The sequence below is a fragment of the Odontesthes bonariensis genome, chromosome 11, assembly GCF_027942865.1.
Source record: "Odontesthes bonariensis isolate fOdoBon6 chromosome 11, fOdoBon6.hap1, whole genome shotgun sequence".
Taxonomy (NCBI): Eukaryota; Metazoa; Chordata; class Actinopteri; order Atheriniformes; family Atherinopsidae; genus Odontesthes; species Odontesthes bonariensis.
Window position 1 is genome coordinate 7,534,658 of NC_134516.1, and position 13,455 is coordinate 7,548,112.

The 13,455-nt window shown below is 39.6% G+C and overlaps 1 protein-coding gene across 1 annotated transcript; it reads right to left on the minus strand.

Moving 5' to 3' along the window:
- Positions 1–944: 944 nt before the first annotated feature.
- LOC142391327 (bone morphogenetic protein 6-like) lies at positions 945–4,236 on the minus strand. Its single transcript, XM_075477098.1, has 5 exons — positions 4,039–4,236; positions 2,858–3,015; positions 2,671–2,757; positions 2,458–2,588; positions 945–1,618 (listed from the first exon to the last, which is right to left on the minus strand). The coding sequence occupies exons 1-5, from the start codon at positions 4,158–4,160 to the stop codon at positions 1,484–1,486; spliced, it is 633 nt and encodes a 210-aa protein (XP_075333213.1). The 5' UTR covers positions 4,161–4,236; the 3' UTR covers positions 945–1,483.
- Between the last annotated feature and the right edge of the window lie 9,219 nt (positions 4,237–13,455).

The window sequence follows — 13,455 nt, forward strand, 5'->3', positions numbered from 1 at the left end:
GAATTGTGCACTGTTAAAGTTGCGGCCTCTTGTATTTGCATGGCAGCTGAAAAAAAAAAAAAAAGATTGGCCAGTGAGCATTCAGGAGGAGTCCCAGCAGGAAGAGGCACACAGTTATCCAGGAAACATTTCTGTTCTGAAAACACAACCGGTGCAAAACTCTGAAGGCTGAGCGAGAACTGCTAGAATTAAAACAGAAGTCAAATGTCTTCTGCTTCCATGTGTTGCATCTGAAGCAATGGCTGAGCATCTCTGGAACAGGCTGAAAAGCATCACTGCCAATAACTCATCTGTAAGACTGTTATATAATCAACATAAATAATTGTTTTGGTAAGGTGGAAATGAAAATATCAGTTGTTATGAGGATTTTCTAAACATTTCTGGCAGATTACTGTTGATAAGGAGACTGTCGGCGTATTTCCCAGTTCTCTCACGTGTCTCTTACCCATAAACCCAGTGGGTTTAACCCCTTAACACCTGAATTTATATAGCTGTATCTAAAAAAATGTTTTGTGTGTGTTTTAGCCTTTAAGTAGATGGTAAATAATGCTGAGATTATTAATTTCACTTTTGCACAAAAAATAAATAGAAATTTTGGTATGTTGCAAATTTGCGACAACAGGCATCCTGGTCAGTTTGGAGTCAATTTGGTATGTTTGGTATGTAATTTGGCATGTTGCTTATTTGCAACACCAGGCATAATGGTCAATAATAAGATAACAACAACACAGTAATATAACAGTGAAAAAACAATGTTTTTTTATTCACCTTTTTTTTTTTTTACATATTTATTTATATAAATCTGCAACAGGAAATAAGTCCGTCACTTTGCGGTCGTAGTGAATATGTACTAACCGGCATTGGGGGAATAAAGATGCTATCTCAGCTGGTTGATTGAGTCAAACGGTTTGCAGCATATATGAGACAATAGGCTTTAAGGGGTTAAATTAATACCGACTAAATATAGGACGTTTTTGCACATCGGAACTTTTAAATGAAGGATTTAAGCTTCATAACAACAAGCCTCTGCATAACTTGCACCCTCATTTGACGGATCCTTGCTTATCTACGAAGATTAAATGGAAATATTTCACATTGGAGGCCAATTCACACATCAGAGAACTGGCTTCTGAGAGTGCTAGCCTCAAGGAAGTCTCACATTTTGGGAGGAAACGCTCATGCAACATGCTTTATTGGTCTGAGCTTGTTTGTTGGTCACTTTTAACACGCAGATGTGTCTTACAAAAGAAGTGGACTTGTGTTTCGTGTGTGGTAGGCTCAACAAATCTGTTTTTGGTACAGCTGGAATGCAAATGCTTTGCTTTGGTTCCCCAGATTAGAGCTGAAAACATGGAGTATCACAGATAGAGAAACAATCAACAGTGTGAGGGTTTGTAAGAGAAGATAGCCATGTGCATAACCACACTTTGGATTCACCAGGTGGCTCATGTCAAACACTCAGGGCCGTTGGACAAATCTCATCCTACTCTTTGTCGCCACGTCCACAGCCACAGCTGCGAGTCAGCTGCACGTCAGAAAGCACCACGGTGCTGGTTTCATCCATGTAGACGACGGGCACCGATTCCTGCGAGGTGGGCCGACAGCATGGCACCTGGTCCTGGAGAGAGTCGGGGAAAGGGACTCAGATGATGCTCTGACAGCAGGAAATCATTAACTGAATTAAACACAAGATTGAAATGAATCAAAGTTATTTAACCCCTTAACGCCTATTGTCGCATATATGCTGCAAACCGTTTGACTCAATCAACCAGCTGAGATAGCATCTTTATTCCCCCAGTGCCGGTTAGTACATATTCACTACGACTGCAAAGGGACGGACTTATTTCCTGTTACAGATTTATATAAATAAATATGTAAAAAAAAGAAAGGGTGAATAAAAAAACATTGTTTTTTCACTGTTATATTACTGTGTTGTTGTTATCTTATTATTGACCATTATGCCTTGTGTTGCAAATAAGCAACATACCAAATTACATACCAAACATACCAAATTGACTCCAAATTGACCAGGATGCCTACCAAAATTTCTATTTATTTTTTGTGCAAAAGTGAAATTAATAATCTCAGCATTATTTACCATCTACTTAAAGGCTAAAACACACACCAAACATTTTTTTAGATACAGCTATATAAATTCAGGTGTTAAGGGGTTAATTTCTGAAAATTAAGAAAATTATAATGGGTTTATTTCTGAAACACACTAAGGGTAAGTGATGCTACACGCTGGCTGTAGCTCCAATACACTGAAACCCAGGGGAAAAGGGAAATACTGTCCTAATAATGCCCTAAAACTGCAGATACTGCACTGAATCACACAGATCTGCAGCACAGGAGGCGGATTCTCTACGTCACCAAAGCAAGATCTACTTGTTACTGAAATGAAGGATAATTCTTATGTAAATGAAGGAAGATTGGAAATGTCTTTAAGATTCGTACCTGCGAGTTTGCATCCTGAACACCGGAGGCGGATGGCGAACACGGCACGGTGTCTTCTGCGGGATCGCACAGTGCACACTGAACCACGGTCAGGCTCAAAGGATGGATCACCCAGCTGTCCCAGCCCAGATCTGGCCACAGAAAGAATTCATATAAACGAATAAACAGAAGATGGTGTCAACACGCAGCCAACACACACACGCCGGGGCAGACCTTTCATGGAGATGTCGGAGGCCACGGAGCAGCACCTCAGGCTGGTGCTGTTTCCACCGTCGGGTGGCACAGAGCAGTCAGAGGCAGCTGGAGAAAGATGGACACCGGAAACTTTAGCTGCAGTTGACTAAGCATTTGATTGATAAAATTGATAAAATTGCCTTGCCTTGCCTTGGATCACACTTACGTCTTGTGTGCGGTGCACTTTGAGAGATGGTGCTAAAGGTTCTCTGCCATTGCTCTCGGACTCTGTCCAGCCCGCCAGCAGGCAGCTGAGGCTCAGTCTGCATGTTGAGGGCCCTGAGGAGACTCTTCCTGATGGACTGCAGTGACTCGTCCTGGCATCTGAAACAATGAAATATGATTAAAATAATAAAATCTGAGTTAAAAAAAAAAAAAAAAACATAATAGAACTCTGTCATGTTCAGCTCATCCAGAACGCTGCTGCTGGAGTTTTAACCCGGACTAAGAGATCTGAACACATCACAGCAGCTTTAAAATCTTTACTCTGGCTTCCAGTCAGTCACAGAATAGATTTTAAAAGCCTGCTGATGGTTTACAATCTGTGATCTGTTCAGAGAATATAAAGCCAGCAGAGCTCTTAGATCCAAGGACTCAGGTCAGCTGGTCCAGTCCAGAGTCCAGACTAAACATGGAGAAGCAGCATTTAGCTGTTATGCTGCAAACAAGTGGAACAAACTGCCAGTGGAGATTAAACTTTCACCAAATATAGACATTTTTAAATCCAGGTTAAAGACATTTCTGTTCTCATGTGTCTATGCATGAAATCTGCACGATATCTTTGAACTTATCTGGACTGTTGCTGCGTTTTTAAATTCATTTAAATGATTTTATTTGTTTCTCTTTATATTCTTTTATGTATTTTAATGCTTCTTCCACTCCCTGCTGCAATGCTTTTATTTTATGTGAAGCACTTTGGATTGTTTTGTACATGAAATGTGCTATATAAATAAATTTGATTTGATTTGATTTGATGTTTACACTCTGATCAGGACAAAAAACGAGACGGATGTGGTTGTGAAACAATAACAATGCTTTTGAGATCCTGGACGACCTGTAGAAGCACTTATTTAAGAAATGAAATAAGTAATGTGACATACAGCGATGTGTTCCTCTGATGACCCTTCACAGATTGTTCTCACAAAGCTGAAATATGACTATGAATCCCACAGAATCCACAATGGGCTCACCGGTCACGCCTCAGCAGAAATCTCTCAGTAATTTAACCTGCCTGCTTTTGATTGATTACGAATGGGTGACGGTAAATGTTCCCTGCACTCTACAAACAAAACACGGCATAAGCACATGAAAAATGCCGCTTTGTTGCATAAACACGTAAAAACTGACCTGTGATGAGAAATGGGAGGATTAGCAGAAGCCACAAGCTCTTCCTTGGATGGATGCAACACGAATGGAGTCACTACTGAAGAGCCAAAAAGCATCGTCATGACGATGAATGCAAAGGACATGATGGGTGAGCAGCGCCGTCGGTCTACAGAAGAAACGAGTTGGACTCAGGCAGGCGGCAAACAAAGACAGCGAGCGGTCGGACCTCTTGTAGGAGGAGGAGACAGGAGTGCTGAGACTAAGGATGCAGCTCCGGGTACTATTATCCAGCGGCTGGGAGCTCTTATCATCCTGTACCCAAACATGGCCTTGAGATACTTCACATTGTTGTTTTGTTCCAGAGGTGTGACCAGAATGGCATGTGTGGGTGGGCAGTTAGCTCATCTGGGGGGGCAGAAAACAATACCTGAAAAAAAAAACACTACTACAACTTCAAGCATAATAATAATAATAATAATAATTCAATTCGGTAATGAAAATATGGTCACACTAGCATGGACGTCGCACCCATGGGGGATGGGGGTGTTTCGACACCCCCACTTTTACAGCAAGATGATTACACCTTTTTGAATTTTCAATGACCAAAAAAAGTTTTAACAAATCATAATGTATGTTTTAAAGACTCTGTACCCTCTTTAGAATAATTCCATCCAGATTTGAGCAGTGTAACTATTGTAGTTTCCATACAGGACCTAGTTTAGGGTGATCAAAATGCAAAAAATGCAGTAAAATGGCCCTGTTCTGCATTTTCACAATCAGAAAAAGGTTTCACAAATCCCAAACAAGGTTTTAATGAATCTACAGCCTCTTTAGAATAATTCCACCCAGATTTGAGCACTGTAACTATTGTAGTTTCCATACAGGACCTAGTTTAGGGCGATCAAAATGCAAAAAATGCAGTAAAATGGCCCTTTATGCCCATCCATTTTAATAGCAAATCGGATGCCAACTTCAGCGTTGTGTCTATGGGCTTGACGTGGCGCTCATGTGCCCCCCTGCAACACCCCCACATTTAAAATCACTGCTCCACCCCTGCACACTAGCATAAATCATGACCGTCAATTTCGTTAACAGTGTGGAATTTTTTTATCAAGTTTTTTTTTTTTTGGTAAAGAAATGTAGAACTTGGATGATGCATGCAAACGCACCATTACAACGCCATCAGGGTCACAAGAAATGTGTTCACCAAGTAACTGCTAAAGAGAAGAAATAAAGCTGAGAGTACCAGAACACTATTACCCTGCAGTCCTGTTGTATACCAGAACTGAAATCTGCATCCATTGTCCAGCAGAAGAACAAAGTGTTCAACACTCAGAGGCATGGTTAAGGTAAGAGAGGATGAAACCCAACAACACTCTATCTGGAATACTTTTAAATTGTTTATAAACTATTCAGAGTGGGCCTATGTCAGATCTCGTTTGTGGCTCAGTGGAATTTTTTTTATGAATTTTGTTTTTGTTTGTTTGTTTTTTTGTAAAGAAATGTAGAACTTGTATGATGCATGCAACCAACAGCAAGCTATCAATAAAATTAAAGGAACAGGAATCGAAGTTGTCAGGTATTTAAATTTGGTTGACGAAAGCTCAAGCTGCCCACACGTGCACTGTATGTGCTTAAAGTAAACTCCCGCACAACGTTGTGCTGTTTGCATAGGACGAGGACTGACAGACAGTCAGTCCTCGTCCTATTCAAACAAACCAACTGGAAAGCAGTTTTGACGATTGTTCTGCCCCTTAACCCCTTCGCCATGTTGCAAATATGTCCTATTTTGGAGAGGTTTTTAGACCAGGACTTTAGGATGCATTAGCTTTTGTTTAACATGCGCCACGTTCTCCATTGAGGGTTTACATTCAAGTAGATGGGGCAAGACATCCAGCCAACTCCAGCTTTTTATTACCTTCATTAAGTCTACATTTCAGATCATTATATACAACAAAAACATCCGAAAATTTGAAAATCGCCTTTTTTTTTCAGCAGCAAGGGGTTAAGGTTACGGAGGGGGGGAAACACGGTAACAAAAAAATAACTAAAGCTATAAACTTTGCAGATATATGCTTTTTTAAAATCACCACCTGCATTTATTCTATCAATACAAGACACACACAGAGATAATAAATCGTGGCCTTTTTTCTGGCCAGTTTTCTTTGGATGGACAGGGCATTTCTCAGGGGGGGCAGGACTTGTTGCGCCCCTGTAGCCACGCCCCTGTTTTGTTCTCTGTTCTGTGGAAAAGAGTACAAGCAGAGGCAGAGTCAGGCATGAAGGTTTGGAGGGAGAGCGACTGAAAATGCAGCCATTCATGTTACAATATGTGTGTGTGAACAGGTCAAAGTTTCCTGAGGATTGTTAGAGAAATCATATTTAAAGACGTCATTGTACAAGAGTGTTTCCAGTTATGTGCCCTTGGCACTGAGGGCTAATTCAGAGCAGCATCGTATGAAAGATGAAACCGATCACCAAGTAGGTCACAAATGTAGACCCACTGGCAGAGTTTGGGCTCCAGGTTACATTAGTGGAGAGGCCCAAAGATGGAAAACACATCAGAATGATGCAGAGAAAACGCATGAAATTAGAGAGAAAATAACAGAGATCTGGCTTTCTGTACACCCTCTCACAAAAGGTGAGGCAATGACATCACACAAGATATAAATCTAAAAGGTTTCCATCAGTCATGAATACTGGTGATGATAATAATAATAATATAATAATTTATTTATATAGCACCTTTCAGTCACAAAATGTAGCTCAAAGTGCTTTACAAATAAGATCAATATACAAAGTAAATAAAGTAAAACAACCACAAGAACAACAAAATAGAGCACAATAGAGGGGGGGGGGGGACAGAGCGAGGAGGAAACAGACACAAACCAAAGACAAAGCACTAAAAATAGAAAAATGAATTTACCAATAAAATAGAGAAACAACAAATGCAATATACAAATAGTAATAATAATAATAATAGAATCCATAAAACTAGTAGAAGGCGAGGGTGTATAGATGTGTTTTTAGCTGCTTTTTAAAGTTTGTAATATCTGTTGACTGACGAATATACACTGGTAGAGAGTTCCAGATTTTTGGTGCATAAAAACAGAAAGCAGCTTCACCCGTCTTTTTATATTTCATCCTAGGAATATTTAATAAAGTAGCACCTGATGGTCTTAGAGCTCGATTTGGAACATATTCTGTGAGTAGTTCTGAAATGTACGGAGGTGCTAATCTATTCAGAGATTTAAAAACCAGTAAGAGAATCTTAAAATCTATTCTAAAAGACACAAGGAGCCAGTGTAGTGAAGCTAGAACAGGTGTGATGTGTTCTCTCTTTTTAGTGCGGGTTAGGATTCTAGCAGCAGCATTCTGAACCAGCTGTAATCTGTCAGTAGTAGATTTTGGGAGCCCAGTAAATAGCGCATTACAGTAGTAAAGTCGTGAGAAAACAAAAGCATGGATCAGTTTCTCAGCATCCTTCTGTTTGAGGAATGGTCTAACCCGTGTAATATTTCGTAAGTGATGGAATGCTGTTCTTGTAACATTTCCAATGTGAGGTTTAAAAGTTAATTTATTTATTTCATTTTATTAAAGGATCCCCATTAGCTTATGCCATAGCAGTTCGCTAGTCTTCCTGGGGTCCTAATTAAAAAAACATCACATAATTTCAATTAAAAACCATACAGATATACATGCATTAAAAGTTCAAAAAGTCCTAGTAAAGTGAAATACATTCACAAAACAATTATAGCAAATAGTTCTAACATGCAGTGCTGCCACATTGCTTAAGTCCAGCTTTGAACACTTAATAAAACAATATAAAAATACAGACTATACAACTTGAGCCAACACCTATATTAACCATTCAAAAGATGCGCTCTTAATCTCTTTTTAAAGGATTTTTTGCATTTGTCTTGACGGTCATCAAGTGGCAATTCATTCCATGTCTTAATAGCTCTATAAAGCACAGTTCGTTTCAGTGAGTTAGTTTTTGGATTTGGTTGTACAATGTCACCCTTGCCCGCTTTCCTGGTGTCATATTTGTGAGCTGTATTACAAAATACTACTTGATGTATCAAAAACTCAGGTCTATGTGTTTTCATTATTTCATTAAGAAATGTTGCTGTGCTTAGGGCCAGCCTCTTCTCAACGCTGAGCCATGACAGTGTAGTGTGCATCTCATGAATTCTGGTTCTAGCAGAACATCCTAGGACAAGCCTAGCAGCTCTGTGTTGAACAACTTGTAGTTTTGCCAGATCCTTTTTTGAGGCTGAGGCCCACACCACTGAGCAGTAATCCAGATGAGATAAAATTAAAGATTTGCAGACTTGCTCCAGGATTTTAAATGGCACATATGGTGCACAATGTCTTGTGAAGTGAATACAGTAAATTGATGACAGTAAAAATGGCAACCGACTGGTTTTCTCTACGCTGAAGTATTTTTCTAAGGTTTGATCCTCACCAAAACAGAAAGAGATTGAAACAGGAAAGGAAAAAGATTATTTTGATTATATTATATGGAATCGCACTGAGTGGATGAACTTTGCACAAGAGGAAAATGTACAAATCCCCAGAAACGCAGCGACAGTTCTGCAGTGGCTGGGTGCAACAACCACTGATTTACAAGCCAAAGCTTAGTAAAAAATCTGAGCCTTTATTCAGGCTCTGGCTTCCCCTACAGGTGTGAGATGTGATACCACTGTGATCAAAACAAATCTCCATGTGAGCCCTGCAAATATACAGCAGGCACACACATATTAGTCACGTCTAAGAGGCCGTAAAAAAGCTTCGTCTTTGTATAATAAAATCCTTTACAGTTAATCTTATACGGTGGCCTTGATGTCCAAATCCCAATTAAAAAAAACAGCATCATAAATAAGGATTTTCGTAAGTAAAACATTACAAAAAAAAACAGCAAACAAGCGTGTTTTTGATGGGTTTTATCTTTTTATCTGAGTTTGATTAAGCAGGTGTAGAAAATGAATGGATGCTTTGTTTTGGAGCACCTTATGTGTGTCCTTACTAATTCACCCTGACATTTTTTGCATCTCTGATCACGTTGGAATCCAACCAAGAATGCAAAACAATGTTGGCCGCAGTCTGCATTCAGAGAAGATAAGCCACCATAACATGAGGGGAACACACAGGGTGCACATCATGCTGCTACACAATAAAAGACAGAGTAATCTTTGATTGCAACATCCATTTTTTGGCTTAACGTCAAAGACAGAAATCTTTCCCTGATAAACACAATAACAACATTATTCCACTGCAGGTGCTTTTCAAGGACAGGATCTGGAGGGAGAAAATGTAACAAAACCCAGAGGAGTGGAGCAGCTGATGTGACTGTCTGACAGCCCGTTCAGAGCTGTGTGGGCCAGCAAAGGTCAGAGGCGTGCACGGAAGCTTCGTGCTCTTTCCTCAGGCCTAAACTTACTCCCAGTTTGGGTTCCATTTCCATCCCATTCAGCCGAGCTGTGAAATGAACGCTGTGGGGCCATGGGCGTCGCACCCGTGGGGGGTGGGGGGGTTTCGACACCCCCACTTTTACAGCAAGATGATTACACCTTTTTCAATTTTCAATGACCAAATAAAGTTTTAACAAATCATAAAAATGTTTTAAAGACTCTGTACCCTCTTTAGAATAATTCCATCCAGATTTGAGCAGTCTAACTATTGTAGTTTCCATGCAGGACCTAGTTTAGGGTGATGAGAATACAAAAAAAAAGCAGTAAAATGGCCCTGTTCTGCATTTTCACAAATCAGAAAAAGGTTTCACAAATCCCAAACAAGGTTTAAGCCTCTTTAGAATAATTCTATCCAAATTTGAGCAGTGTAACAATTGTAGTTTCCATACAGGAATTCGCGAAACGGATGCCAACTTCAGCGTCGTGTCTATGGGCTTGATGTGGCGCTCATGTGCCCCCCCTGGAACACCCCCACATTTAAAATCACAGCTCCACCCCTGTGTGGGGCTGCTCGGCGGTGTGGGGCTGCTCGTTGGTGTGGGGCTGCACGGCGGTGTGGGGCTGCTCGGCGCTGTGGGGCTGCTCGTTGGTGTGGGGCTGCACGGCGGTGTGGGGCTGCACGGCGGTGTGGGGCTGCTCGGTGGTGTGGGGCTTCTCGGTGGTGTGGGGCTTCTCGGTGGTGTGGGGCTGCTCGGTGCTGTGGGGCTGCTCGGCGCTGTGGGGCTGCTCGGTGGTGTGGCAGTCAGCAAGGCGTATTTTCAGATTAGGCCTTTCTCTGTGGCGTCTGCATGTTCCCTTTGTGCGTGCAGGGCTTCTCTCCAGGTGCTCCAGATTCCCCCCACAGTCCAAAAACATGCCTCTCTGATGAGCTGGGCTTTCTAAATCGGTCTCAGGCGTGAGTGTGAGTGAGCCGGTTCTTTGTCTCATCTTTCTCTTTGTTGGCGCTGCGATGCACTGGCAGCCTGATCCGGTGTGCCCTGCCTGATGGTCAAGGATGGTCTCCAAGGCAACCAACAACATTGGTCAACATTGTCGAATATATTTCGACATATATGTGATACACATGTCCTTACATTGCTGTAATGTTTCAGATTGGTAACACAGTCACTTGTTTGGTTCATCTCTCACCATCCGGAGTCGTAACAAGCAGTGAAGTTAATCACACCGCACAACCTGACTCAGCTCAGGCTTTCAAAGTGTGGTCGGATTTCTTATTGGAAATGTGGGAACAGCACAAACCTTCATTATATTTGCTGTTAGGCTGCAACAGCCTGATATTCAACATTTCATTTTTTTTTTTTTTTGCACATTCTCTCGCTCACACCCGCACATGCACAAATCTGCGGTTTTGCACACACGGCGTACATATCTCGGACTTTAACTTGTGCACATACATATATTTACTTATTTTGTACTCTATTTTATTCTATATGTATATATTTTTAATCTTATTTTGTATTTTAATCTTGCTTATATATTTTATATATTTTATTTGATATTCTACTATTCTAATTTAGGAATATTTAATTTTACTTTAACTTTCTATTCATGTTACTTTGCTACCTAGTTTATATTTTATAGTTTATAGTTTGTATTTTGTGGACGGCGGTCAAAAGTCATTTCACTGCATGTTGTACCGTGTATAACTATGTGACAAATAAAACTTTGAATCTTGAATCTTGAATCTATCTTCGGATATCTTTCATATTCAGATTATGGGCTTTCTCTGCCATCTTGTGGCCACGGATGGGTACTACAAGCAGTATAAGCCCAGACAAAAACTTTAAGGGACTTTCCAGTCTTAAATAAAAACAGCAAATCAGCATTCATAATGAGCAATAGTCTTTCTATACGTGACATTTCTCAACTTACCAACGTTTCTGTCCGAAAAGACTTTCAGAAAGAGCCAGTTAGACTCTGAATTCTGTCTGAATTTATTTGTAGTAAGCTCAAATAAATAAATATATATATATATATAAAATATATATACATATAAACACAGATAGAGCAGCACTACTCTATCTGTGTTTTGTGTCATGATAAACTTACAGATATAACAATTAACATGACAAATACTTTTCTAAAGGGACTGAAATTGAATTCCAATTGACTTGAATTGGACTTTATTATCTAAGTGCCTTGAGATGACATTTGTTGTATTTGGCGCTATATAAATAAAAATTAATTGAATTGAAAAATGCGGATACAACAGATATATGTGAAATAGTAGTTTGTGGATTGGCGTGAATTTATTTAATTTAATTAATTAATTTATTTATAGTGTCTTAACCTAGAATATAGAAGATACTCTTGACATCTTCATGTTTGAAATGTTGAATCCAGTATATTTTCAAAACCTGGCAGTTTTAATGTTTTCCACAACAATGTGGAAAAGAAAGAAAAATGAGATCTTGTGAAACCTTCTCCAGCCCTTTGAGCCTTTCTGCCCTTACTCTGCACTCTGGCAGGATCCTTACCAGCCAGCCTGTGTAAATCTGGGGCCAGCATCTTAAAATAAAAGCAAAATAAAAATAGGCGCATCACTGATGTTAGGGAGCTACTACAACAACCTACAAGTTGATGAGGAAGCAATATTTGTGGTCATGGTTCAGTCCATGGATGGGACGATCTCCTTAAAGTAAACTACATCAGAAGAACAGAGATTACATTTAGATTCTGATGGAAAACATCAGGTAGTTTGAATGTTTTTACATTCAACACAAACTTGTTTTAGTGCTTTAAACAGTGTCCCTGTAGATGATAGATTTAACCTGCTCTCTGACCCCAGACTGCAGGAGTTTTACTGCTTTATAGTCAGATTAAAGTACAGGTGGAGCAGAGCAGCATTTATACCAACAGGAGCGTCACAGAGATGCATGTGAACTGCGGAGCAGACAAATGACATCCGAGGGAAAAACTTAAGTAAGAAAATTATCGAAATCTCCTTGTTTCAGTCTCCAATGTTTAATTTCTTTGAGAATAACTCGTTTGAATTTTTTGATTAAGTCAGATTTAATCATAGACGTTTCTTCTCTTTGAAAACCTGCTCATCTCGTCTCTGTTGTTTTATTACTTTTGTGTCACGCACGATTTTTACTGCTTGTACTGATCAGGATCTTTGACTTTTTGAGTTGATAAACAGAAATCAAAGCTTCTTTCTGCCCTACTTTAGCTAATTCAGGACCAAATGTTGCACATTTAATTTGCAGTAATGTGTTAACACAGTTCTGATGTTGTGTGTGCAGCCTCACAGCGCCGGTGCACTGCAAAAAGTGAAATCTAAGTAAAAAGAAATATCTCAGATCAAAGGGACATGCTTATTTTTTGTCTGATAAGATAGTTCTTCTTAGTAAGTTTTTATGTTAGACTGTTTCACTTGTTTTAGGTGTTTCTGTCCTTAATTATCTAAATAAGATATTACAGCTTGTCACTGAGATTTTATGACCTGTTTTGAGTAAGTACATGCTTGAAGATAGAATATCAACAGTTTCCAAGCTGGTTTCAAGAAATATAAGGCCTAGTGCATACCACTATGTCAAGATAATGGCTCTAGCATTTACTTAATTCAAGAATATTTTACAATATATTGAGAAAATAGGCCACGTGTATTTAATTAGAATCAAGAAAAATGTACTTGTTATTAGTTAAAATACACTAATTCTAAGGTATTTGTGGGTTAATTGAGATTAGATATTTGTACTTGTTTTGAAAAATCTTGACAAGCCACATTTTCTTGTTCCATTGGCAGATAATTTTGCTATTTTTAAGCAAAATACACCTAATTTTTGTACTTTTTTTTCTTGTTTTTGAAAGCTGGCTTTTTGCAGTGTGACACTGCTACAGACTCTCGGTTTATCGTGTTTCTGATTCTTTCTCTCTCTCAGGCTGTGGTCTGATCAGTGTGGCTCCAAGTTGTTTTCAACATGAAAAGGTAAAGCAGTCAACAATACGGCCCGTCGTTTAT

Excerpts from the sequence above, each read along its gene's own strand:
- LOC142391327 (XM_075477098.1), bottom strand. The coding sequence starts at position 4,160 with ATGTCCTTTGCATTCATCGTCATGACGATGCTTTTTGGCTCTTCAGTA. Across the intron at positions 3,016-4,038 it reads CCTCCCATTTCTCATCACAG|ATGCCAGGACGAGTCACTGC; the intron begins GTCAGTTTTTAC and ends TCATTGTTTCAG. Across the intron at positions 1,619-2,457 it reads TTCAGGATGCAAACTCGCAG|GACCAGGTGCCATGCTGTCG; the intron begins GTACGAATCTTA and ends GACTCTCTCCAG.